General features: G+C 40.0%; 1 protein-coding gene across 1 annotated transcript in view; it reads right to left on the bottom strand.

Annotated features, from left to right (window-relative positions):
• The window catches only part of Hdgfl3 (HDGF like 3), a 48,614-nt gene that overhangs the window by 1,284 nt on the left and 22,835 nt on the right, over nt 1–24,495 (bottom strand). The window contains exons 2-5 of the mRNA XM_032893310.1: nt 19,521–19,597; nt 14,728–14,866; nt 14,139–14,294; nt 8,406–8,552 (exon numbers count right to left, since the gene is read on the bottom strand). Of these exons, the coding sequence (XP_032749201.1) occupies nt 8,406–8,552; nt 14,139–14,294; nt 14,728–14,866; nt 19,521–19,597 (519 nt within the window). The remainder of the gene's footprint in view (nt 1–8,405; nt 8,553–14,138; nt 14,295–14,727; nt 14,867–19,520; nt 19,598–24,495) is intronic.

Below are 24,495 nucleotides of genomic sequence, written 5' to 3'. Positions count from 1 at the left end.
ACACCTATTGTTAGTATTCTGCTAAAAACCAAAACACAGCCTGCCTCTGTACTCTCAGTGAAGGAAGGGATGGCTGGGGCCCGTGCTGTACCACTCAAGGATGTGCACTGCGGTGACACCAGGCTAAGACAGAGGTGACCTGTGCTGTACGACTGGATTGTCTGAACAGACGTAAGCAGCGTAAGGCTGGAACCATCTGGGCGCACTCAGACTGTCCTTCATAATATCTGCAACGTTAGTTACTTGTGGCACACATGGCATAGCAAAGAACAAAAGTCAGTGTCAGTACGTTTCATCTCTGACTTTGTGCTTTTGAAGAAAAAAAAATAGATGAAACAAAAAAAGTCCAGATTTTCTTTAAAACTTATATGGTATACATGTGACAAAGATAAAATATTCCTGCTTTGTAAAATAATTAAAATCTTAATTTTTATATTTTATCCTTTTTAAATATGTGTTTATTTGTGTGCGTGTGCATGTGTGCGGGTGTACACATGGACATGGTACAGTGCACATATGAAGGTCAGATCACAACTTACTGGAGTAGATTCTCTCTTACCATGTGGACTCTGGGAATCGAGACGCAGGTCATCAGGCTTGGTGGCAAGTCTCTACCCACTGAGCCATCTTATAGACCCGAGAATTACACTTAAATTTAGATTTCTCTTTAAATTGTGTCAAGTTCTATTTCCCCAGAGAGATGTTATTTTTGTTTTCTGTGTCATTAACCTAAATATATTAACCACTTCTAGTTCTCGTGAGATGAACAAAAAAGAGAACTCAGGCCCCCAATATTTCCCCTAAATCAGCTTATCTCATCACTAACTCAGTCAACACATGTGTGGGTAGATGTCCCTCTTAACCAAAGTCTGTTACACTTCCCTATCAAATCACAGAGGACCTTCCCAAGGAGAAAAGGCATCAAGCTTACCATCCCCACACAACAGGAAATTTAAATTTCTCTGTCCCTACCCCAAACAAGGAGGCTAGTAGATCTTTACACTTTTAAAGGCATTTACAACCTTTGAACTTGAAAAATATAATGCCTGGTAACTGATTGGTCAGTAAACGAAACACTAAACACGATTCTACTCACAGATACTTTGGAGGACTCTTCCCTTGGGAGGAGGAAGATACCCAAATAATCAAAATTTGTTAATCAAAGAAACCTTTAAAATATTTTATTAATATTATGTGAAGGCAATAAATTCTTTGTTTAATGCAGCAAAAAATTCACTTAACAGCTCAATTCATATTAAAGAATATTTAAAGCAGACCCAACAGTAGTCTCAGAGTACTGTCCATGCACTGAAGAGACGGTAGCACCAATCTGAGCACTTTAAGAGCTCACCTCCTTGTTTTAAATAAGGCACTGTCAAATGGGTGCTTGTGGAGCAATTGTAGAGTTTATGAATTTTAAATATCTACTATAACTACTGTGGTCACATGTATTAATTTTTAATTTATAATGGTCTCTATAGACGACATAGAACTCTAGGTATCTGCCAGGCCTGGTGCTTCCTCGACCTAAAAGTCCAATGTGGTGGTCATGTTCTGTGGTCATCTTTTGTGCCTTGCATGGCTATGTTGGCTGACATCTGGAGGATCCAATCAGAGTCTACCTTGAGGTATTTTAATAAGAGACACAGTGAAAGAGGCTTTAGGAACAGCAAAGCTAATGGACACCCAAAATATGGCAGGCAGAAGCCAAAAGATTCTTTTCATATATATATACCATTTTTATATGAAAAAAGTTAGTATTATGACTTAGATATTTGATGAGTTGAGCAGTGAGATGACAATCAAAACTACAGTTAAGATTCCATCTCATCCAGCAGGAATAGCTATCATCATCAAGAAAACAAACATCAAATGCTGGGGAGGATACAGGTGGCAAGTGGAAGCCTAAGGCACTGTTGGGGAACAAATCAGCATAGCTATTAGTATCTGTATGGAGGTCCCCAAGACTAAAATTAAGGCCTGGGAACACAGCTCTGCGAGTGAAGTGGTTGCTGCTCAAGCATGAAGACCTGAATCGAATCCCTGGGCACAGCAGTATACTATGTACAGCTGGACACGGCAGTATACTATGTACAGCTGGACACGGCAGTATACTATGTACAGCTGGACACGGCAGTATACTATGTACAGCTGGACACGGCAGTATACTATGTACAGCTGGACACGGCAGTATACTATGTACAGCTGGACACGGCAGTATGTACTATGTACAGCTGGACATGGCAGTATGTACTATGTACAGCTGGACACGGCAGTATACTATGTACAGCTGGACACGGAAGTATACTATGTACAGCTGGACACGGCAGTATACTATGTACAGATGGACACGGCAGTATACTATGTAAAGCTGGACAAGGCAGTATGTACTATGTACAGCTGGACACGGCAGTATGTACTATGTACAGCTGGACACGGCGTATGTACTATGTACAGCTGGACGCGGTGTATACTATGTACAGCTGGACACGGCAATATACTATGTACAGCTGGACACGGCGGTATACTATGTACAGCTGGACACAGCAGTATGTACTATGTACAGCTGGACACGGCAGTATACTATGTACAGCAGCTGGACAGGGCAGTATGTACTATGTACAGCTGGACAGGGCAGTATGTACTATGTATGTACAGCTGGACACGGCAGTATACTATGTACAGCTGGACACGGCAGTATACTATGTACAGCTGGACACGGCAGTATACTATGTACAGCTGGACACGGCAGTATACTATGTACAGCTGGACATAGCAGTATGTACTATGTACAGCTGGACACAGCAGTATGTACTATGTACAGCTGGACACGGCAGTATGTACTATGTACAGCTGGACACGGCAGTATGTACTATGTACAACTGGACACAGCAGTATGTACTATGTACAGCTGGGTATGGCAGTATACTATGTACAGTTGGGCACGGCAGTATATATATTGGTAATGCCAGTGCTTGTAAGGGGAAAGCAGACATGGGGGATGCACTAGCCAGTCAGCCTAGCAAAATCTGTGAGCATCAGGTTTACTGAGAAACTGTCTTCTTCTTAAGTGGAGAATGATAAAGGATTTTCAATATTTCCCTCACACACACACACACACACACACACACACACACACACACACACACACACACACACACACACACACAGAGAGAGAGAGAGAGAGAGAGAGAGAGAGAGAGAGAGAGATCCATACAAATAAAAGGATCAGTAAGAGGATTATTACAGACCATGTTTACCAACCCTGAATATGTATATACAAAGAACCAAAGGCAGCATACAGTAGAGGAACATGCACACCCATGTTTATTGGGCCACTTACAACAATAGCCCAGGTATGGAATTGGGCTGGGCACCTAAGAAATGATAAAGAAAATGTGACACAGACAGACAGACACACACACAGACACGCACACTCACTTTACTCAATCAAAAGAAACTGTGGTGTTTAAGAAAAATTATTAATACTAGAGATTATTGTGTTAAAACATATAAACAAGACTTATAAAGACAAATAAGGCTTGTTTTCTCTCATATACATATTGGAAACAGGAAAGAGATAAGCAGGAGGTAGGAGTGGACAAGGACCAGGTCTGGGTAAATATAATAATGGGATCTCTCTCTCTATCTATATATCTATATATATATGTGCACACACATATATATGATATATAGATATATATGATATACAGACATATATATCATATATATATGAAACTTCCTCATGAGTCTGTGTAGTTATATACACTGATAAAAACTTTACTATTGGGCACTTGGTAAAAAATAAAGTGACTTACTAATTCATAGGGAAAAATACAGTATTTGTTGCCAGTGGTAAAATTTAATTAAGTGAAACTTATAATTTTAAATCCTCCATGTAACAGCTTCTGGACATTTAAAGACTTCTGAAAAGACAGTGATATTTAGAAACATGATATTAATACGAGAAGTAGTAACCACAACAGAATAGCAGCGTGAAGAAGTAGTAAGTCAGTATTTGCAAACACGTAAGTTATCTGAAGGATCAAGTAGTCTAAGAGACTCTACTGAACCAAAACGTAAAAAGTTCAGATTCTGTCCTTGTTAACATCAGCTGTCAACCTGACACAGCCTAGAATTATCTGAGGGTCTCAACTGAGAGACTACCCAGATTAGGCTATCTATGGCTGTGTTTGATGATTGATGTGGTAGAGCCCAGTGCACTGTGGCCGGTGCCAGGCAGGTGGTCCTGGGCCATATAAGGAAGCTAGCTGACTACAAACCAGTGGGAGAGCAATGTGTGAGCCAACCATCAACATTCCACTGTGGCTCCCTCTGCAAGTCCTGCTTTGCTTGAGTTCCTGCCCTGACATCCCTCAGTAACAGACTGATTTGACTGTGAGTCAAATCAACCCTCTCCTCCTTACAGTGTTCTGGTCAGTGGTTTATCACAGCAACATAAGGAAGCCAGACATGCAGTGGCCTTTAAGACACTACTATATACAAGAGCTAGAAGGGCTAGAGATGGGGAATAAAGAAGGCATCCTCACATACAGCTGACAGTCCTCAAAGTTCCACCAGACAATCCTCGGACCACACAAACAAGCGAGATACAAAGACCACATCCCGACATCAGAACACTTGCTCTACACTGGGAATGAGTTTGTTGAGAACCAGAGAACCATCTCATCTGTAAAAGGAAGCAAAACGACCAGGAATAACTCTAACCAAGGAGGTGGAAGCCCTTCATGAGGAAAGCTGAAGAGGCTGAAGAAACTGGAGAGCAGGCAATGGAAGGGTTCCCGCGCTTATGGACTGGAAGGATCAATATTTGATCAAAACCGCCTTAGATATATGTACAAAATTCTCAATAATTTTTTTTTACCTAGAACTGAAAAAAAAACATAGGCAAAGTATTTTAAGACATAAGCATAGCAAGGGCTTTCTAACGGCTTCAGCAGCATAAGAAATAATCCCAAGGAGTGATAAATGGGCTAAGGCGAGGGAAAAGCTGAAGAAGGGAGAGACAACCTGTTGTGTGTGGGGGCAACCTTCGCCAACTCTACACTTCCCAGGGGATTAGTGCACAGAATGTATGAGAAACTGCAAACACTGAACACCAAGAAAATTAACTAATAAACGAAATTTGGATTCTACAGCTAGTCACCCACCCCCATCCCACTCCCACCCACTGCTCCTTGGCCTCAACCTCCTTGACTGTACTCAAGATGGATTGCATTTCTGCCCTCTCTGTGCCTGCACAACTCATTCTACCTGGAGCAAACCTCGACCATTTCCACTGCTTACTTCAGATGCACACCCAAGAGCCTCAACAATCACCCTCATTTCCCAAGTCCATCCACTCTCCTACTCTTCTAAGAAACTAATTCAAACCTCATTCTTTATTGTGAAACTTCATCACTTTGCCATGCACTCCCTCAAGCCATGACCTTATCCCTTTAGAAAACAAGCAATCACACCAGAAGCTTTTATAAGCTGGGACCCCAAGCACCAGCACCTGTGTCTCTGCCCTACTGCACCCTCACGATGTGTAATCGTCTTGTGCTTCTCTGCTCTCTAAAGGCCATGATGCCATTGACTTTTTGTCTTGATAAGTCATATATTGAACCATTTTAGAGAGCTGTGAATCAAGAAAGAAAACAGGCCCTTTGACATTCTACCCAGCTCATGACTTCTAAATATTTAAAATAAGTTTAACATCATGCCATTAGCTTTATGAAATATCATGACTCTTTAGAAAGCTAGTATAATTAGGGTGGTTGGGTAACTGACCAAGGGAACCCAGGAGAACCCAGGCAGAAACTCATGCTGTGAAACAGACCACCTCAGTAAGACGGCTGAAATGGTTATACTCAAAGACAGAAAATGCTAGCTACAAAAAGGAAAGAGAACGGTTGAGTATAATAAAGTTAAGAAAGTATTTTTTTTTAAAAAGCCAAAGACAGTGAACAGATAAGACACAAACATTAAAGAGTATCCTACAGAATAAGTGATGTCCTATAAACCAGTATGAAAATAGTCTAATGGGAAAACAGGTGACAACCCTGGAAATGCATGTTAAGAAGAAACATGGCTGGCTGATTGAAACAAAACAGAAAAACAACAAACCTCACCTCATCATTGTTCATACTGCAGTACAAATTCATACTGTAATAGCATTTTACACCACTTTACTGTCAGAAATAAAAGTCAGATAGCACCAACTTAACTACGAGGGCTTTAATATGTTGTTGGCCTGAGCATCAACTGGCCAACTCCTCCATAAAGTAACTTGATAAGGCTGGAAGCCATAAATCTGAACATCAGCATCGTCAGTTCTAGTTACAAACCTAAAGAACTTGAGCATGTACACTAGGAGACAAAATGCTCATAACAATACCGTCCAAAGCTGGAAATAGGCCAGATACCTATTAACAGTAGACTGAATAAACTGGCAGATTCGCATAGCGTCACATACGCCATACAAACGGAAACACTGAAAACTGAATAAGGTCTGGCAAGATGGCACCTTCTGCTAAGTCCATGGCCTGAACTGTGTCCCCAGGCCTGATGTGAAGAGTATGGATTCTCAAAAGGTGTCCTGGGACCTCCATACATGGACCACTGCAAGCTGTGACAGGCTTCACAAGAAATAACTTTCTTAAAATTAGCCAAATGAATAAATCTTAGAAGCACAGTGGTGAGTAAATGTCATCATTAAAAATACTCATTTGGGCTGGAGAGATGGCTCAGCTGTTAAAGGCTAGGCTCACAACCAAATATATAAAAATACTCATTAAATTGTACAATGTTGATAAGGCAGATATAAGAATTTTAAGAAAGTATACCAAGACAGATGGAAGGAGCACTCTAGGAGACTGAGCGGAAGCAGAAGAGAATGGTGGCTGGTAAGAAAAGTCAGAACAAACTGTCTAATGATACCAAATGCTGCTAGAGAAGACAGGCCAAGTGCGGTGATGCACCCTGCAGACCCAGCACTCAGGAAGGTGAAGCATGGGGGCCAGCCTGAGTTACATAGTGAGGCAGACAGAGTTATACAGCAAGACTCTGTCTCAAAAACTGAGAGGAGGGAGGAGGAGGAAGTTGAGGAAGGCTAACCTGAGTGACAGGAGTAAGACAACAACTAAACCCACACTTCAAGAGTGATGCTGGGTAACCAGGACGAAGGAAGGAAAAGCTGAGAGGCACCGGGACTGAGAAGAACAGGTAAGAACAGACACAGTCAGAGTTGAACACAGAGTAACAATGTACCTGATGGGCATTACCACTCATCCACTCATTCCATCACTCAGTGCAAGAGTCCATCCTCAGCCACTGCTCTACCCCTCAAGTGCTCAGCCTTCCTGGTCATTTGAAGCTGAGTAGTGTACACAGACGGAATGCTATGTGAAATGCCTATGTGCACGAATGACCTTCACTATAGTTTATGAATGCGGACCGGCCTGTAAATGCCAAAGTCAGCAGAAGCTAACAAGAGTCAGGTAAGTAAATCTGTTCCTACAGGTATTTTAAATAGCAGTACTCACATACAGCTTGAACACTTTTATTCTTGTAGATGTAATGTTTTACCCTTGTTATTCAAGCGCTGGTTTTTCTGCCCTCATATCTTGTTTCAACCTGGACATGGCACTGTAATGTTTATACCAAGAATCTCCTGTCAAGTTTGTGTAAACCGTTCTTACCATTTATTTTGTCTTGTCAATAAATAATGATCACCCAATATCTGGGCAGAACAGAGAATAGGGTGGGTAGGGCATCTGCCAGCAGAGTGGGCGGGGTAGATAGCTAGATATGGGGAAAGGAGATCAGCAGCAGGATGGAGGAATCGGGGCCCCGGAGAGGGGGTCTGAAGAGCCGGATCAGTAAGAATATGCAAGCATCATGGGGTGGGGTTGGGAGGGAGTCAGATAGGCATAGGAGGTAAAGGTAATCATTTAATTGCTCAGCTATTGAAATGCAGGTTTAAATAAATATTACTCTTCTGTGTGGTTACTGGGGAATAGCATAAGGTAAAGAAATAGCTGCCTTATTAATTCATCCTTTATATTTATATTAAGGGTACTTCATTTACATATTCTATTTTGGACATGCCACTGACTTTGTGATAAAAGAATGATTAGTAATTTGCAACCTATTTTAAAATACTCTACAGTTACTAACGTAGTTTGAAAAAGTAATATTGAGAGCTTGAATTTTCCAGGAAGGCATACTTTCCACATGGCCCTCTTTTGTCCTCCGACTCTAAACTCCTGGCCACCCATTCAGGCTTTGTGAACAGACATAACAAGCTAATGGTTAGTGACACTAGCCACGGACATGGATCCCAGAGGAAACGTCTTCTAAGAGGTCAACAGGAGAAAAGGGAATCGTCAGCACATCCTCACCCCTTCACCGGCTTTCTGCAAGTCTGAAGTCGTGTTTCTTGTGTCATTGCCAGCATCTCCGCCCTCAGAGCTGCTTTTGTTCTCCTCTTCTTTGCAGTCTTTGTCATCTTCGTCTCCTGGAGATTTCCGGGACTGTTTAGAAGACTTCTAAACATTTAGACAAGTCAAGAATTAGAGTCAAAAGTGGGGCTCCAAATGCACAAGTGTAAGTAAAGAGGTGCACAGGAGCTGTTGGCGTGTAGTGTGTGTGGCTTGACACAGCACAGATAGAGAACACATGCAGTGTGCCAAGGCTGGGCTGGGTGGTGATGGACAAGTCATTTTACTTCTCTGGGCCTCTAATAACTAGCTAGAAAGGAAGCAGATGTGGGCTAGACAGCTATCATATTCTTATAAGAAGTGTGATAATAAAAACCAGACTACACAGATACCCACAACAGGACTAAATACAACTGGGCGAGTACCTACTACCTCAGGAGACATTAGAACTGGAAGGCATGCTCAAAAATCATCATGTCCTTCTCTGTCACATTATGGTAATAGAAACCAAGGTCCAGAGAAGTGAGGTGAGCGCTCTGAGAATGATATTCACGGAAGAATACTTCCTGCAGCAGTGTGGCTAAGGATAGATACAGAAAGAACCTAGATAAAGCTTTCTGTCATAGCACAACACAAACAATTTAATCTTTAAACTATGAGCAATTACTTAAACACTAAAGCTGTGCTTGTAAAACAGTCTATTTTCTTTGTCATCTTGCATTTGAAATCAAATTATAGCTTGCACTAAAGTCTCCTTGCAGAACAGTACTAAAGTTAGACAAAGATGTCTCCAATTTTATGTCTTATTCTAAATGATGAAATGTAGGATTTTCTAACATTTCCTTTTAAAAGTTTTTTTTTTGAAAATTTTAAGGATTTATTTATTTAATTTATTTACATAAGAACAGTTTAGCTGTCTTCAGACACACCAGAAGAGGGCATCTCATTACAGATGGTTGTGAGCCACCATGTGGGTGCTGGGAATTGAACTCAGGACCTCTGGAAGAACAGTCAGTGCTCTTAACTGCTGAGCCATCTCTCTCCAGCCCTGACTTTCTATAATTAATGTATTTGCTGTGTATGTATTTGTGTGGGTGTATGTACCGACAATGGCATGTGTGGAAGCAAGAGACTAAACTGTGGGAGCTAACTTTGTCCTCCAATCAAATGATTCCTGAGTCTAACTGAGGTCATCAGGCTTGGTAGCAAGTGAATTCACTCACCTTGATGACTGCTCTTAAGTGGTTTGTTGTTTTTTGTTTGTTTTTCTAAGTAAAAAATGCGTTCAATTTTAAGCATATAAACAATAACTAATGGCTTGTGTGAATGACCACTAGGTAGAGAAGCCAGACAGTTTGTTCTAATGCAGTCCCTTTAACATTTTTTTTTTTTGCCTTTTCATCTGTCAAATCCATTTTCCTCTTAAATTTTGAGGGCTGAAATTATAGCTCAGTTAGTAGTGCCCGCCTAGCATGCAGCAAACTCTGGGTTTAATTCTCTGGCAGTATATATTCTGGTTATGAGGGTGCAAGTCTGTAACCCCAGCCCTCAGGAGAGAGAGGAAGGAGGATCACAAGTTCAAGGGCAACCTTGGACTACACAATGAGTTTAAGACCAACTTGGGTTACATGCAACCATTTCTCTAGGGAAAGAAGTCAAAAGGGGAGAGGAAAATTTAAAGGAAATTAATCTTCAAATACTTTGAAAAGAAAAACTAAGGTAAATGGACTCAGCCAAATCATTTTTTGGCCTTCCAGAAATGAATTACTAAACCTGAGCCCGTCATACAATCAGATTTTAAAAATTATATTATTTTTGCTTGTGTGTGTGTGTGTGTGTCTGTGCGTAAGTGCGTGTGTGCACGTGCAGGTGCAGGTATAAGCACTTGTGAGCAACCTGATGTGAGTACTGAGAACAGCTCTGGTTCTCTGCAGGACAGCATGTGCTGACAGCATGTGCTTGCAGTCTCTGAGCCACGTCTCCAGCCCCTTACCTACATCACCAGGTTTTGGGTTTCTGTTCTGTTGACTGAAGAGATGGGTCAGTGAATTTACTTGTAGAGAACCTGGGTTCAGTTCCCAGCACTGACATGATGGCTTACAACTATCTGTGACTCCAGTTCCAGGGGATCCATAGCCCCACTCTGGTCTCTACAGGCAATACATACATGTATTGTACATACACACATGCAGGCGGCACACGCACACAAATTTAAATAAATAAATGTAAAATACAAAGAGAGATCATCCAGTTACAGGACAGAAAACATTACACCGCTTCTATTTTACTTAACTAAAACTATAAACAGCACTCAAAATATTAGTTTAAAATGCTATCACTTTTAACTTTTAGATTAAAAAAAGATTTATTAAAAAAGATTGGAGCAGGGTCAGTTAAAGATTCCATACGACAATATATAGGTAATTTTCATTTAGTAATATCATGTAACAGATGAATGTGTTAACTGCATTATCCAGCAACCCTCAAGTAACAGTGCTGACCTACCACTCAGCCTAACGCACACCACAGTATCCATCTCCTGTGCAGGGTGTCTGTGAGTGACACTGAGCATGTGCCCCTCAGCACTGGGCATGACAAACACCGAGTCTTAGTACTAATGGGAACTGGGCAACACTGTACTTCCGTTAATGGGCAACCATATTTAGTATCTTAGCAGGAAATCTAGCTGCCAAACTAACTTTGCAAATCTCTTCAGATCATAATCCCTATATGTTTGTTTGAAATTGGTGTTTATCATTTATTTTATTAGTGTGGTTTTGAGTTGGTTTTACATCTAATTGTTACTCTGTTAACTAAAATTCTTGTTCTTTTAGCATCTTTACTAATTTAAGAATTTGAGGGGTTGGGGATTTAGCTCAGTGGTAGAGTGCTTGCCTAGGAAGCGCAAGGCCCTGGGTTCGGTCCCCAGCTCCGAAAAAAAGAACCAAAAAAAAAAAAAAAAAAAAATTTGATTAACTGTAACCTTAACTGTAAATCATTTGCGTACAAATATCTACATTTTCATTATCTGCTAGTGCTTAATATGAATCAGCCATATCTTTATTTAAAAGATATATAATTTTCTTCAGATTTGTTGTACTTTGGCTTTTTGATTATTGAAAAATTTTTCCCTCACAGGTAAAAGAAATTAGGTAAATAGAGAAGATGTGAGATAATCCTTTACCTAACTGGGGTGTTGTAGAAAGTTTATTGACTACTAGTTTTTAAGTGCAAAGGAGACTACTCAACTTTAAGAGAAATTCAGCACTTTCAACAAAAAGAAAACAGTGGGAATCCAGAAAAAGTACCGGGGTTATAGCAGGAAGCAGTCTCTCCGGGTACTATTCCCACATCCGCAGACATAGGAACTACATTCCCTGTCCTTTGCTAAAAGTTCTGAATTAGCAGTGCTGGGGCCTGAAAGTCATGTCAACAGTTTTTCACAGGATTATGATACACATGAGACTCCCTATGTCACACTGGCAGTAAAAAGTTGTAAAAAGCTGAGTTCTGACTGGCTTCTGGGCACATACTGAACTGCAATCACATCGTTTTGAAGTCTGAGGCAAGAAGAACACCATGAGTTCAAGGCTAGCCTGGGATATAAACTGTGTTTATATCTGTGTGGCCAGAGACTGTTCCTCTACAAGGGAATAAAAAAAAAAAAAAAAAAAGACAAAAACTAAAACCCAAAACAACAACAAACTAACCCTTCCTCCACTCTAACACACAAACGTTATAAAAAGTTAAATTTCTGGGCTGGACTGTAGCTCAGGGGGTAGAGCGTTTGCCTAGCATTGTGCAAAACACCAACAGCAAAAAAAAAAAAAAAAAAAAAAAAAAAAAAAAAAAAAATCAAACAGTTCTTAAGAGACAGTGAAAGCAGAAATTAAATGTAATTTAAATAAAATTAAATAGTCATTTAAACAGTTAAACTTTAGCCCTCACCTTCACTGTTGTGAAGTGTTAACTCCATCCTAACTACAAGCCTTCATACTGTTGATCTTTAAAACACGCAGTGACATAATGACATTTAAAGGTCACATGTTCACTGCTGAAAGTCTACAAACCTTATGTAGCTTTTACATAATTTAGGGTTGCAAACACATTCCATAGAAGCTCAGCAGGCAATCAATTAAATAAAATAACTCAAATGGATGTTTAAGTGAAACCCAAAATGCTAATAGAAATTCAGTCTAAAAATAAATGCAATGGAAGAAACAGTTTGAGAGGGACTTTTTTTTAACCATTTACAAACTCTATCCCCATCAAAAGTAATCATTCTTGTTTGCTTGCTTATTGTGGTTTGTGTGTGCATGTACATGTATGTTCAACTCCTTCTCTGCCCCTCCCACTGCTTTCCTTCCCAAATGCATGTGCTTGTGCTGTTTTGTTTGTTTTTTAAATTTAACTTAATGCCCACTGTGTCCACTTAGCCTGTATGTTCAGAGGTATAGGGTTATCTACCAGAACACAGATATCCTCAAAGGGCCTGAATCTACCTTCTATTTTTAGATGGGGTCTCTGAATGAACCTGGAGTTCTCTGATCGGGCTGACCAGCAAGCCCTCTCCAGGGATCATCTTGCATCACCTACCCGCCCAGCTAATGAGTTCACAGCCATGCAACACCTTACCCACTTGAGCAATCTCCCCAGCTCCAGCGACCACGTGTGTAGTCAATAAGGTCCATAGAGAATAACACAATCAGGTACATAGGAAATAATGCATGCATACAATTTTACCTGCATGTTAGTAAGGTGGATTTTAAAGATTACCAAAATCAAATTTTAATAGTCGGAGAAGCGCTTGGTACTTGTTTTCTCAGATGATTTCTAAATATATCCAGCCACTAAATACAAGAATCTAAGTAGAAGTAATTTCGTCAAGTATTCAATTATGAGTTAGACTCTACCGAATCTTGAACCTTAGGTCTTCAAGGATCAATTTTTCTTGCTTTCAGTGCCTACAGAATAGTTTTCAAAAATGTCACGGGTGTTTTTTGATTGCATATCTGCAATACTGTATAACAGACCTAGTTTTTTCTTTTGTAAATCACAGTCTGCCCTAGGCAGCATTTACCTGTCTCTCTTCACTGAGGGCCTGCACTGCGTTTAGGTGTGTGTCAGACTTTGCCTTCTCAGGTTTCCTGCTCTGTTCCTTTTCCTCTGCCACACAAGGCTCTCCTTTCACCCTTCTTTCAAGTCTTTAGCATAAGCTGTGCCTTTACAGAAAGGCCTGGCCACTTTCCTAGTATGTGTTTTCTTGGTCTCATTCATTTCCTTCAGAACCCCTTTCACAATTTACATTTATTTATTAACTGGTTAGTATGTTCCCTCTCCCTTTTTATGGAGTCGATTTTACTGCTCACTCCTGCACAACCCGTTAATTCAGCGTCTGGCTCAGCATATATGCTTAACTTTCCTCCTTCAACTAAGCTTGTGGTACTTTTAGGGCAAGTCAGCCTTGAGGAGAAGTCAGAAATGACTCCCTTACTACCTGGGAGTTCTGGTGTTCTCTCTCAATTTACTCCTGCCCCTAAAGTTTGTAGTGTGTGCTGGGGTGGGGGGCGGGGAGTGGTGCTGAACAGTATGTTCTAGGCAGGTACTTTGCCAAAGAGCAATACCTCCCACCCAATCTGAAAGCTTAAGTGAGTATGCAGGAAACAGTAACAGGAGGAGGAGGTTTTCAGTGACCTTTGAAGTGTAGGACTTTTTCCGTTTTGAGCCTCCTTTTTCATTCTTTCTCTTGCCTTTTCCATCTTCTACTCTGTCACCTTCTTCCTCACTGCTTGCATCTGCAGTGTTCCCTCCTTCTCCCTCAGTTTCTGAAGAGCTCTGTTGCTGAATTGTCTAAGGAAAAAAAATTAGCCAATTACATTTTTAAAAAAAGAGTAGGAACACAAACTGGAAAAAACACTATGTTTTAATTTCAAAGACACTGGCCCACTTTAACATTTTCAAAATAAAGGCACAATGGCACATATATCTAATTCCAGCTACCAGGGAGGCTGAGGTAGGAGGGTTGTTTGAAACCAAGATACTGAAGCTAACCTTAGCAGCATGTGTAAACCCGATTCAATTAATGACTCAAGTGGCTGCCAAAGTCAATTTTTCAATGTCCACTTAACTCAAGCTCTTCTGGGCAAGAGCTGGTACTTAATCAAAGAAGAACTTTGACCTCAAATGAATGGAAGGTTAGTACTAACAGGAAGGACACTTTACAAAGGTGCATAAGAGTTAAAAGCAATGAGACAGAACAAGAGATCGTGATGCAAACTATTACCTGGTACCCAGTAAATTTCACTCCTGGATTATTTTCAATTTCCCATAATCCTTCATTAAATCCTTTCCGTTTGTTTGACTTTCCAAACTTGTCTTTGTATTCCTTATATGGAAAAAGGTCTTTAGGACCTAGAAATGCACTGCAGGGATAGATAGAAATAGAACTGACATGCTGATCTTCAAATACAAGGTATTCTAAATATCAGGATCAAATGTGATGTCAACAAACATATTTAAGTATACACAAACCCTGTGGGTAAGCACATATCACAAGATGCTTTAGAAACATACTTCAAGGCAATGCAAATGGGTAACTGAGTGTGTAACCACCAACTCTGGATTGTCCTACTTTGACATTAATATTACACAATGTGCTTTGTTTGACACTGACTCCTAGTTTTACAAGTAGAACTAGAGCTATTTACTTTGATTGCTTCTCTCATCGCTTAAGTATTTACATTAATTTTACTGTGGGTAAGGATTTGTGAGATTTATAATAAGAGATCAAATACTGGGATAACAATTATTTAATTCTGTATATTACATATATTACTTTAGAATAGTTAGCCAGTATTATTTCTGTAAATTGGGCATCAATGTGGGTTGGGGGAGAACAAACCAGAAGGGTATACAGAATTGTATCTAATTTAAATCTTACTCTAAATTAATTGTAACCATTAAAAAGTAGTTAAATTCAGTAGCTAACACACTGCTTCACTCTTAACAGTCTGTTAGCATCGTTATCTGTGATCTAAATCTAGTGAGTGAAGCTACTGAGGCTCGGCTTGGCTGACACCCTGGAGACCTGATTTCAAACTAAGGTTTATGTATCTATTAATTAAACAAATACCAATCAAACACCTATAATGTGAGAGGTATCAGTGCAGTTGTACTGGAATTGCACAGAGGATACGGCAACCATTGATGCCATCATAAAGTGCAGGTGCTAATAGATTAAAATGGCAAACAAAGCATGCATTTTGTTTATTCAGAGAGGAAGGATAGTATCTTAGTTTCTTTTTCTATTGCTGTGATAAAACACCCTGAAGTGTGTGTGTGTCAGGGGGACCCATGGAGCTTCTCACCCTTTCGGAGGAGAAGGGGAGGGGTGAAAGGAAGGATTGTGGAGAGGGTGACTGGGACAGGGGCAATGAGTGGGATGAAAAGTGAATAAACAAAACAAAAATGACAAAAACACCTGAAAAAAAAAAAGCAACTTAGAGAAGGAAAGATCTACTTAGTCTACAATTTAGGGTATTATCCATCATTGTGGGGGAGTCAGAGTGGCAGGGATTTGAAGCAGCTAGACACATTAAATCCACAGTCAAGAGCAGAGAACAATGAATTAATGCTCAACTAACTCCATTCATACACTTAGAATCCATTTTAGGGAAAGGTGCTGTCATTGTGAGTGGGTCTTTCTATCTCAACTGAATTAAGAAATGCCTGCACAGACATACTCATAAACCAACTTGGTCTAGATAATGTCTCAGTGAAACTTTCTGTGGTGATTTTAGATTGAATCAAACTGACAATTAAAGTTAGCCATCACAGATGGATACACCAGGGATCACTTTTGCAATTTTAGCTGTAAAAATTGGAGAAGGCATCACCAGAAAGGGAACACCTAAGAAAAGGAGGAATTGTAGAAAAATCTTAATCCCAATCCGGGATTTTTACTCCGCCTTTAACCATTCAGTTTTTGGTTAAGATACACAGCTTTTATTATTTCCAATAAGCCTTAATCAGTACGAGAGCTGGACAGATAATTACCCTCTATGCTACTAAAATCTATTTTCTATACATAACCCTGAGCTATTCCTTACTATGTTTTATCTAGGCTGCTCTTAACTCCAAATGGCCAGCCCTCATGGCCATACTTTCTTGACTCCTAATCCTCAGAGTCTTTTTCCTCTCTTCACCTACTTCTCTCCCTACTCATGGTCAGGGAACATCAAGCCCCACCTATCTCAATTCTGTAGGCATCTTTACTCACCAATCAGAAATAACCTGGAGGCAAGGTCAGAACTTCACTAAAATATAAGGGCAGATTCGCTGGTCTCTGGAACAAGCCTTACCGGACCCCACACTTAATATTACGATACATAGAAACAGATCAAACCTCAACAGGGGGCGGGGGGGCGGGGACACAACGGGACCATCAGTAACAGTAGACCGGTGTGGGATAAGGATGGAGAAGTAAGAGGTTAGCAACACAGATTATATAGGGTCACTGCAAAGGTATTAAGTGATATGTGAAGTCATGAAGGTTCTGAGATTTGTCAACAGCATCATGTTGGGACCCAAGTAAAGGCTAGGCAGGAGGATGTAAGCAAGGAGTGACAGAGAGCTACTGAAGTAAAGTAATACGGGCAAGTGGCCAGGATGGACAACGTAACTGGGGAAGAAATAGTCAACTCCAGAATTCATTCTTAGGAAAGGAGTTTTGATAGAAAAACTGAATATTTGGCTATCTCTAAGTTTCCAGAATAAGAAATAAAAAAGCTAGAGTTGTTATTTACTGAAACATGATTTTTCTTCTGGAGGAAAATATTTGGGGAGAAGCTCATTGTTAGGTGTAGAATCTAAAGTCCCAGTTAAGAAATATAAGAGATGATATCAAGTAGGGAGTTAGAAGATGATTCTGGAAATTAAAAAAGGCTGTGAGCTAGAGATAGGAATTTAGAAATCAGCAAAAGATGACATCGAAACCTTCCAGTCAACACGTTACGAGCAATTCATAAATTCCATTTTCTGACAGGGTATAGCAATGATCTCTCACACTGTCCAGTTGATTAAAAACTACAACTAACAAATCTATCTACACTAAGCATGCTGATACACACTCCTAATGCATTTAGGAAGGGGAGTTTGAACCCGTTCTGGGCTATGTGAGACCCTGTCTGTAAAGAAGAAGGAAAGACAGTTTTATCTAAGAATGTAGCCCTAGTAGCCAATCATATTCTAGGAAGGCCACACATCCGAGAATATTTGGGCAGTACAAATCGCTATTGATGGTTTAAAAAGAGACAACACAAAGTTGAGTGGATAGAGAAGGTGTGGGTCCAGGAAGATTTGGGAGAGGGCAAATGTGTATGATCAAGAACTAATAAAATGGATTGAGGGTTGTGTAGGTTGAAGTCTTATCTGACAAACAATATGAGCATGAGAGACAAAAGGACACTGTGTAAGGCCAGTTCATTTTCAAAGAAACATAAAAGGAATTAGTACTCTGGCTTGTGACTTTCTGCAAGCATTGACTATGCATACAAAGTAACTGTGGGGTAAGGACCTAATGAAGAAAAGGTACATACAATTTTTATCAGATGAAGATATAGGGCTTGAGTATAGCTTAGTTGTAAAATTCCTGCCTGCTTGAGAACTTGCACTAGTCTAACAAAACGTCACACACACACACACACACACACACACACACACACACACACACACACACACTCGAAGAAAACAAACAAAAAACCTAATACAAAAATATAACTAAGCCAAACTCAAAACAATATAGAAAAAACTCTTACAAAATGTTTATTTTCTGAAAAACACACAATTATTTCTCACATAAGAAAAAAAAATCTGTCTTTAGGACTTTATCCCAGTGCTTTCAAGACCAGAATGAAGTGAAGGTGGCATGGAAGAAAGAGCAAGCTAAGAGTCATGCCGTAGTCTGCTAACATTCAAATGAAAATAAATGGTGAAGTCGAAGTGTGGCAAGACTGCCGACTGCCCCCCAGGCGTCCTCTTATTTTTTATTAGCAGATCACTTCTCCCATATTTTAGAACTGCTCAGCTGGAGGCTGTTTCCCAGCTTCCCACAGCCGAGTGTGGCCGTGTGACCGAGTTGCTGACAGTGAGGTGAACGTAAGCAGAGGTGACCCACGAGTCTTTCTTGCCACTTCCTTATGAGGTATTCCTTGTTTTTCACTCTCCTCCCTTCCCTCTCCCCGGGTGGTGCACAAATAACTGAAGCGTTAGAAATAAGCAAACAAGTGACTTTAACTCCAGCACGCACGAGGGAGAAGCAGGGGATCTCCGTGAGATCAGGGCCCAGTCTGCTACAGAGTGAGACTCTCACAAGAACTGGCGGGGTCTGACAGAGAATACTGAGTTGCTATCCACCCTACCTGTGCTCACTTCTGTAATATAGGAAATACATGTAAATGTTACTTTAATCTATATATTAACAGACATAGTTAGAAAACCTTTAAAAGAAGTGTGTTTGTTATAGGCCGAGAGACAGTTAGAAGAGTTTAAGAGAACATAACTTTGTCCTGTACATAATGAGTTGAAAAAGCTTCTGTAAAGAGAAAATATGCAGAGTTCCAAAATGGGATACCAGGATGGTTGGTCTACCGCTCCAGGACTTCAAGTGTCCTGAAAAGAGACTGTGGGTTGATAGCCAACACTTAAAAAAGAAACAGAAGCAATGATGCACTTTCAGTGATCAAGACTTCTATGAATGAAAACTTATTTTATGGCTTGAATTTGAATTGCTTCCCCTACTTCTGTGTTTGGAATGCAGTCCCCAGATGGTGATGCTAATTTGGGAAGTTGTGAAGTCTTATGAGGTGAGGCCTGAATGACAGGCCATTAGAAACCGATCTTTTAAGCTATGCCTATGTCTGTTCCTGTTTTGCCTTTTCTACATGTTCTAGTTCACCATGTTTGGCTACTTTATAAATGAATATAGCAACATATAAACTAGTATACACCACACTTCAGCATATAATCTAGTGGGGTCACATCAGCACTCTCGGAAGTGTAAGCTGTATTGTGACTTACGTTTCATGGGTTCCGAAAAAGAAGATAGGGTACTTGTTTGCTGGAGGCTTCACGGCGCCCTCTGGGAGTTCGTCAATCTAGTAAAGATAAATTTAGTTATGAAATAATGACATGAATACAATGTAAACACCGTCCTGATAACTTACTGCTAATTTCAAAATAAAAATAATATAATAAAAATTCTAATAGTTTTTTTCCTCAAACCTAGCAAAATTATCCTAACCATTTAAGTTGGCCTACTTAAAACTGTAAATGGTTATATCTATTATAATAATTTATTGAGCCCAAACTATTCATTTTTTTTGACTCAAGAGTTACTCCTGGAAATTTGTTCTAGTGAAATAAAAGAGAAACAAAAGCTGCACTTTTTATTAAAACCTTTCAAGTTCCATCTATGATCTTTTTTATTAACATAGTATTTTATTGATTACTTTTGAATCTCATATCATGTATCCCAATTGAACTTACCTCCAATTCCTCCCTTCCCTCACATCTCCCCCCCAAAAAAGGAAAAAGAAAGAAACAAAATCCAAGTCCATGTCTAAGGAGTATGTGGTCAAATGCCTAATGGCTGCCCCCAGAGAAAATGAGTCTTCCACTTGCACCCCCTGTTAGAAGCCATCAACTGTGGAGAGCTACACCTCAGTGTCCACACACATATTTTGTTTTAAAGTTCTATTTGATGGCTTCCTCTCTAGGCTGTCACTTTTTGGGGGAAGGTTTGGAGTCGAGGTAGGGGTTGTCACAGAAGCCTTTTATGTCCTCTTTTTCAACTATGTATGTGCAGTCATTGTTAACACTGCAAGAGCAGATTCCTTGTGCCCGGGTCAGTGGAGCAGGGATCCTAGGCTTCCGCATGCTTTCTAGCAACAGTACAGTCCCTGAACATCCCCATGGTCTCTGATTGCAGTATGGACTGAGAACATTAATATGGTCCTCTGCCACACAGGCAACTGGCCAGCATGGTCCTGGGAGAAACATGGACTGTGGAGGTCTTTTGAGGGGGCCCAATCCAGTAAATAGACCATTCTTCACTTGTATGATCCTGTGGCTGGGCAACCTGTTTAGGGGCTGAATCTGCACAAGCTCCAAGCTGTTGCACACCATCCTTCAATCCTACTGGGTGACAACCTGCTCCTCTATCAAGCATGCTGACAAGTCTCCAGTTCTACTGTGCACCCTCGGTTCATAACCTCCATCTTCCCTACCTCTCTATCACATATTGGCTAACCATAGTGGTACTGGAAGCTGTAGTACGTCACATAGTATACTCTTTTGCCCAAACATCTTTACATGCAAATGTTTGCTGCAATGAGCTGTTGGTCCGATTCAAAGCCTCTGGCTTCTGCTACACCATTAATTCTGGAACCTCTTGGATATCCTGCTGTTGCTCAGAGTCATGGATATCCTGTGGCTATGGTTCCATGGGACCAGTCTCTTCATGCACTCTAGATGGAATAAATGTTGGGGTGGCCAACTCAAAGCCTTGGATTTGGGCCTGGGTGATAGCTGAGTTAGTCAGCCTGGGAGTCAGTCAGTTAGGAGGAGGAACCAGCCCACGCCATTGGTGCTGCCCCTGAAAAATCTGTACTATTTACTTGCTGTTTATTTGTTTGTTTATTTATTTTATGTACATCAGTGTTCTATCTGTATGTACACCTGCATACCAGAAGAGGGCATCAGATTACAGATGGTTGTGAGCCACCATGTAGTTGCTGAGATTTGAACTCAGGACCTCTGGAAGAGCAGTCAGTGCTCTTAACCACTGAGCCATCTCTGCAGCACACATACCCTCACCCCTGCCAAAGCTGTATTTTTTTAAAGCAATGACAAACACATATCCATAGAACATGTTTCAACACAGGAGAGTTATGAGAAGTAACTGCATTATTATGTAAACATTGGTCTAAACCATGGTGAGTTTCTCTCTCCATCCATGGAAGCCTTAAAGATGCACACTTACTTTTTCACTTATGTGTTCCAGATTCTACAGCCTTTTGTTGCATACATCATTCCTAGTTACATATTGGAACCATTTCTGGGGTTTTTAAAAATAAAAACAAGGGGTTGGGGATTTAGCTCAGTGGTAGAGCGCTTGCCTAGCAAGCGCAAGGCCCTGGGTTCGGTCCCCAGCTCCGAAAAAAAGAAAAAAAATAAAATAAAAACAAGTCAGCTCTTCTCAAGACCTACCAGATCTTGTGTACACTGAGGTTGAAAACTTCAGATAGGATAAGGTCTTCATTTATTAGATTATTTTAAAAATGGTCATTATTCTCCTCATATCATAACAAAACAACATGAAACTACATGGAATTATTTATAACATGCTATTTTTAATTTTTTTGTTGCTGTTGAGACAGGCTTCACATTGTAGCTGAGGCTAGCCTGGAACTTACTATGTAGCTTTGGCCATCCCGCAACTTGCAATCCTCTAGCCTCTGCCTCCTGCACCCTGAGATTACAGATTAGCACCAGCATATCATTTTTCTCTCAGCCTTCTCTGATGGCTGAACTTCCCATCTTTCAGAGACACATGTTGTTCAAATTACAAAAATGAGTATTTGTTTATAACAACAAAATAATCTACAAGACATACATCATCAGCAATTTCTCAACATGTTTATATGGAATTGTTTCTAGTTATAATACAGCCTTCCAATTCTAATTGGAACAGTTTTAGCCCCTGCAATCATGAATGAGGAATTCTGAAGTTTAAGATTTAGTAGCATGGTAAATCTACTGTTGGCCATGCTTTTCTCTGGAAGCCAGATATGAGCACAAGTCATGACTCCCTCACTTACTGGCTAGTTACTCAGTTGCAGTTTCTGCATCTCTTCACACGACACATATTGTTGCCGTGACTATAAAGTGAAAGGTAGTTTAGAATCCCTAACACCAGGTGCTCAATAAATAAAATTATAGATAATTACTATCACCATCAACCTGTAAAAGTTTCTAGGAGCCATATCTTGGTTTTGCGCTTGCACGTATGCACATATAACAGGCCCGAGGAGAACATCAGGTGCCTCTCTTCAATGCTTTCCACCTCATTTTTTGAGACATGGTCTCTTCTGAACATGACGCTTATTAATTCTCCGTGGCTGGACAGCTAGTGATCTTCAGGGACCTAGCTGCCTGTTTAAACTCAGGTTCTCGTGATTCAGTAGTCATTTCCTAGCCACTGTAAGAGCTAATTGTATTTAAAATATCATCCCTAATACTACTGTTTAAATATGGTTTGAGACTATCCCTCGATGGTTCCTATCTGGAAGACTGTAGTGTAGTGACTGACAGAAGAAGTGGTGGTCCTTTTTGGAGCTTGGCAGGCTGTCCTGGGAGAGACTGCAGTAGCTCTTATAGGCTCCCTCAACTAGTTCTTGTAACAGTGAGCTTTATTTAAGCTGAAGCCTGACTCCTAAATGACTGTCATTTCCTGTCTCTCTGTAGCATTTCCCTCTTGACACATTTCTACCACTATGCTATCATTCATCATGATATGATGAGGGAAGGGGCCCTCACTAGAACTAGTGACATGCTGTCTTGACTTTCAACACCCACCCACAAAATGACTAATTCATTTATCTAGGTATGGCAAATAGTGGTTATCAATCGTTGTTGTCATAATGGTTAAAAAAAAATCTAACATGTCATAACGGAAAAAAAACCTCATCACTTTGTTAAGAAAAAAAAATAAAAACAAATACTTCGTTCATAATTTTAAGTATGTACTTTCAAAGACAGGAACTAAGAAGGAATAGGAAAATACAAACATTTAAGTGTGAGGTCAGTGTGGTATTAAAGGGGAAAAATTCTCCCTCTTCAATTTCCTTGCTATAATTTGTAAAAATAAATCTATCAGAAGACTATAATTGTCATTACATAGAGAATCTCTTGTATTTCTTTACTGCTGTGGTTTTAATCACACCCTAAAGATCAAAACAAGCCATTTCAGTGTGCAAAAAAAATTGCATCAAGTTTATTTCTGAAAATCAAAAAATTTTATGACAAGATTTTCTAATTATAACATGTTCCAAAATTAGTCTGCTGACTGTAAACAATCTTGGAGCTTGTCAACGCATATTTTAGGTGCTGGACAACAGAGAGCACAGGACCACAGTCCCCAGAAATCAGTGTGTTAAGAAGGTGCCAGGCCATTTTGACACACTATAAGACTTGTTAGCTTGGGCTCTTGTAGATGGGCTGTAGTGTTTGTATTTACATGAAAGTCCTCTTAAGGCTTTCTGTATTCAAGATACAAAAATTCAAGTTTGCAAAAATGTATCAATGCAAGCTTGTTTTCCTAGTTCATTAAGAAAGTACTATTTAATATGTAGCCTTTTAGACTTTTTTTTTTTTACAGTAACTGGAAACTCGCAAGTATTTAAAAGACTAATAAAATTCAAAGAGTCAAAGTAAATAATGGAACAGATCAGACTAGTTTGATATAAAAACAGCTATCTGTCTGACTATGGTGTGTAAGATAAGCAAATATTTTGCTATTTAAAATAAGATGAATTTGTTTTCCTGTGGTGACATTAATTCTGAACTTTAAAAATTTCTTACACTACTGTGAAGCTAAGGTTTTAAGCCTAGGACAGATGGCGTTTAAAATTAAAGAGAATATAAACAAATCACAATTCTGAGTTTTTTGTTTTTTATTTGTAGGTCTCACTATGTAGCCCATACTGGCTTCAGATTCTTGACTCAGCTTTCTGAGTGCTGAGATTACAGGCATGCTCTACCACACTTAGCTTTTCACAACTATTTTCCTGTGTATATAATTATGTACATCTCTGTAGAGGCAGGAGGCCACTGGGTGTCTTCCTCTATGGTTCTGTTTTACTCCTTTGAGGTAGGGTCTCTTATTTGGGGGGGAGGGTTAGGATACAGTGATTTCTCTGACCCACCCCCATGCTGGGGTTACAGGTATCATTTGGTACACTTGCTCTTTTGTGGGTACTAAGGAGTACACATT

The sequence above is a fragment of the Rattus rattus genome, chromosome 2, assembly GCF_011064425.1.
Source record: "Rattus rattus isolate New Zealand chromosome 2, Rrattus_CSIRO_v1, whole genome shotgun sequence".
Taxonomy (NCBI): Eukaryota; Metazoa; Chordata; class Mammalia; order Rodentia; family Muridae; genus Rattus; species Rattus rattus.
Note: the sequence above shows the minus strand (reverse complement) of the source record. Positions and strands in the feature narration are given on the sequence as shown.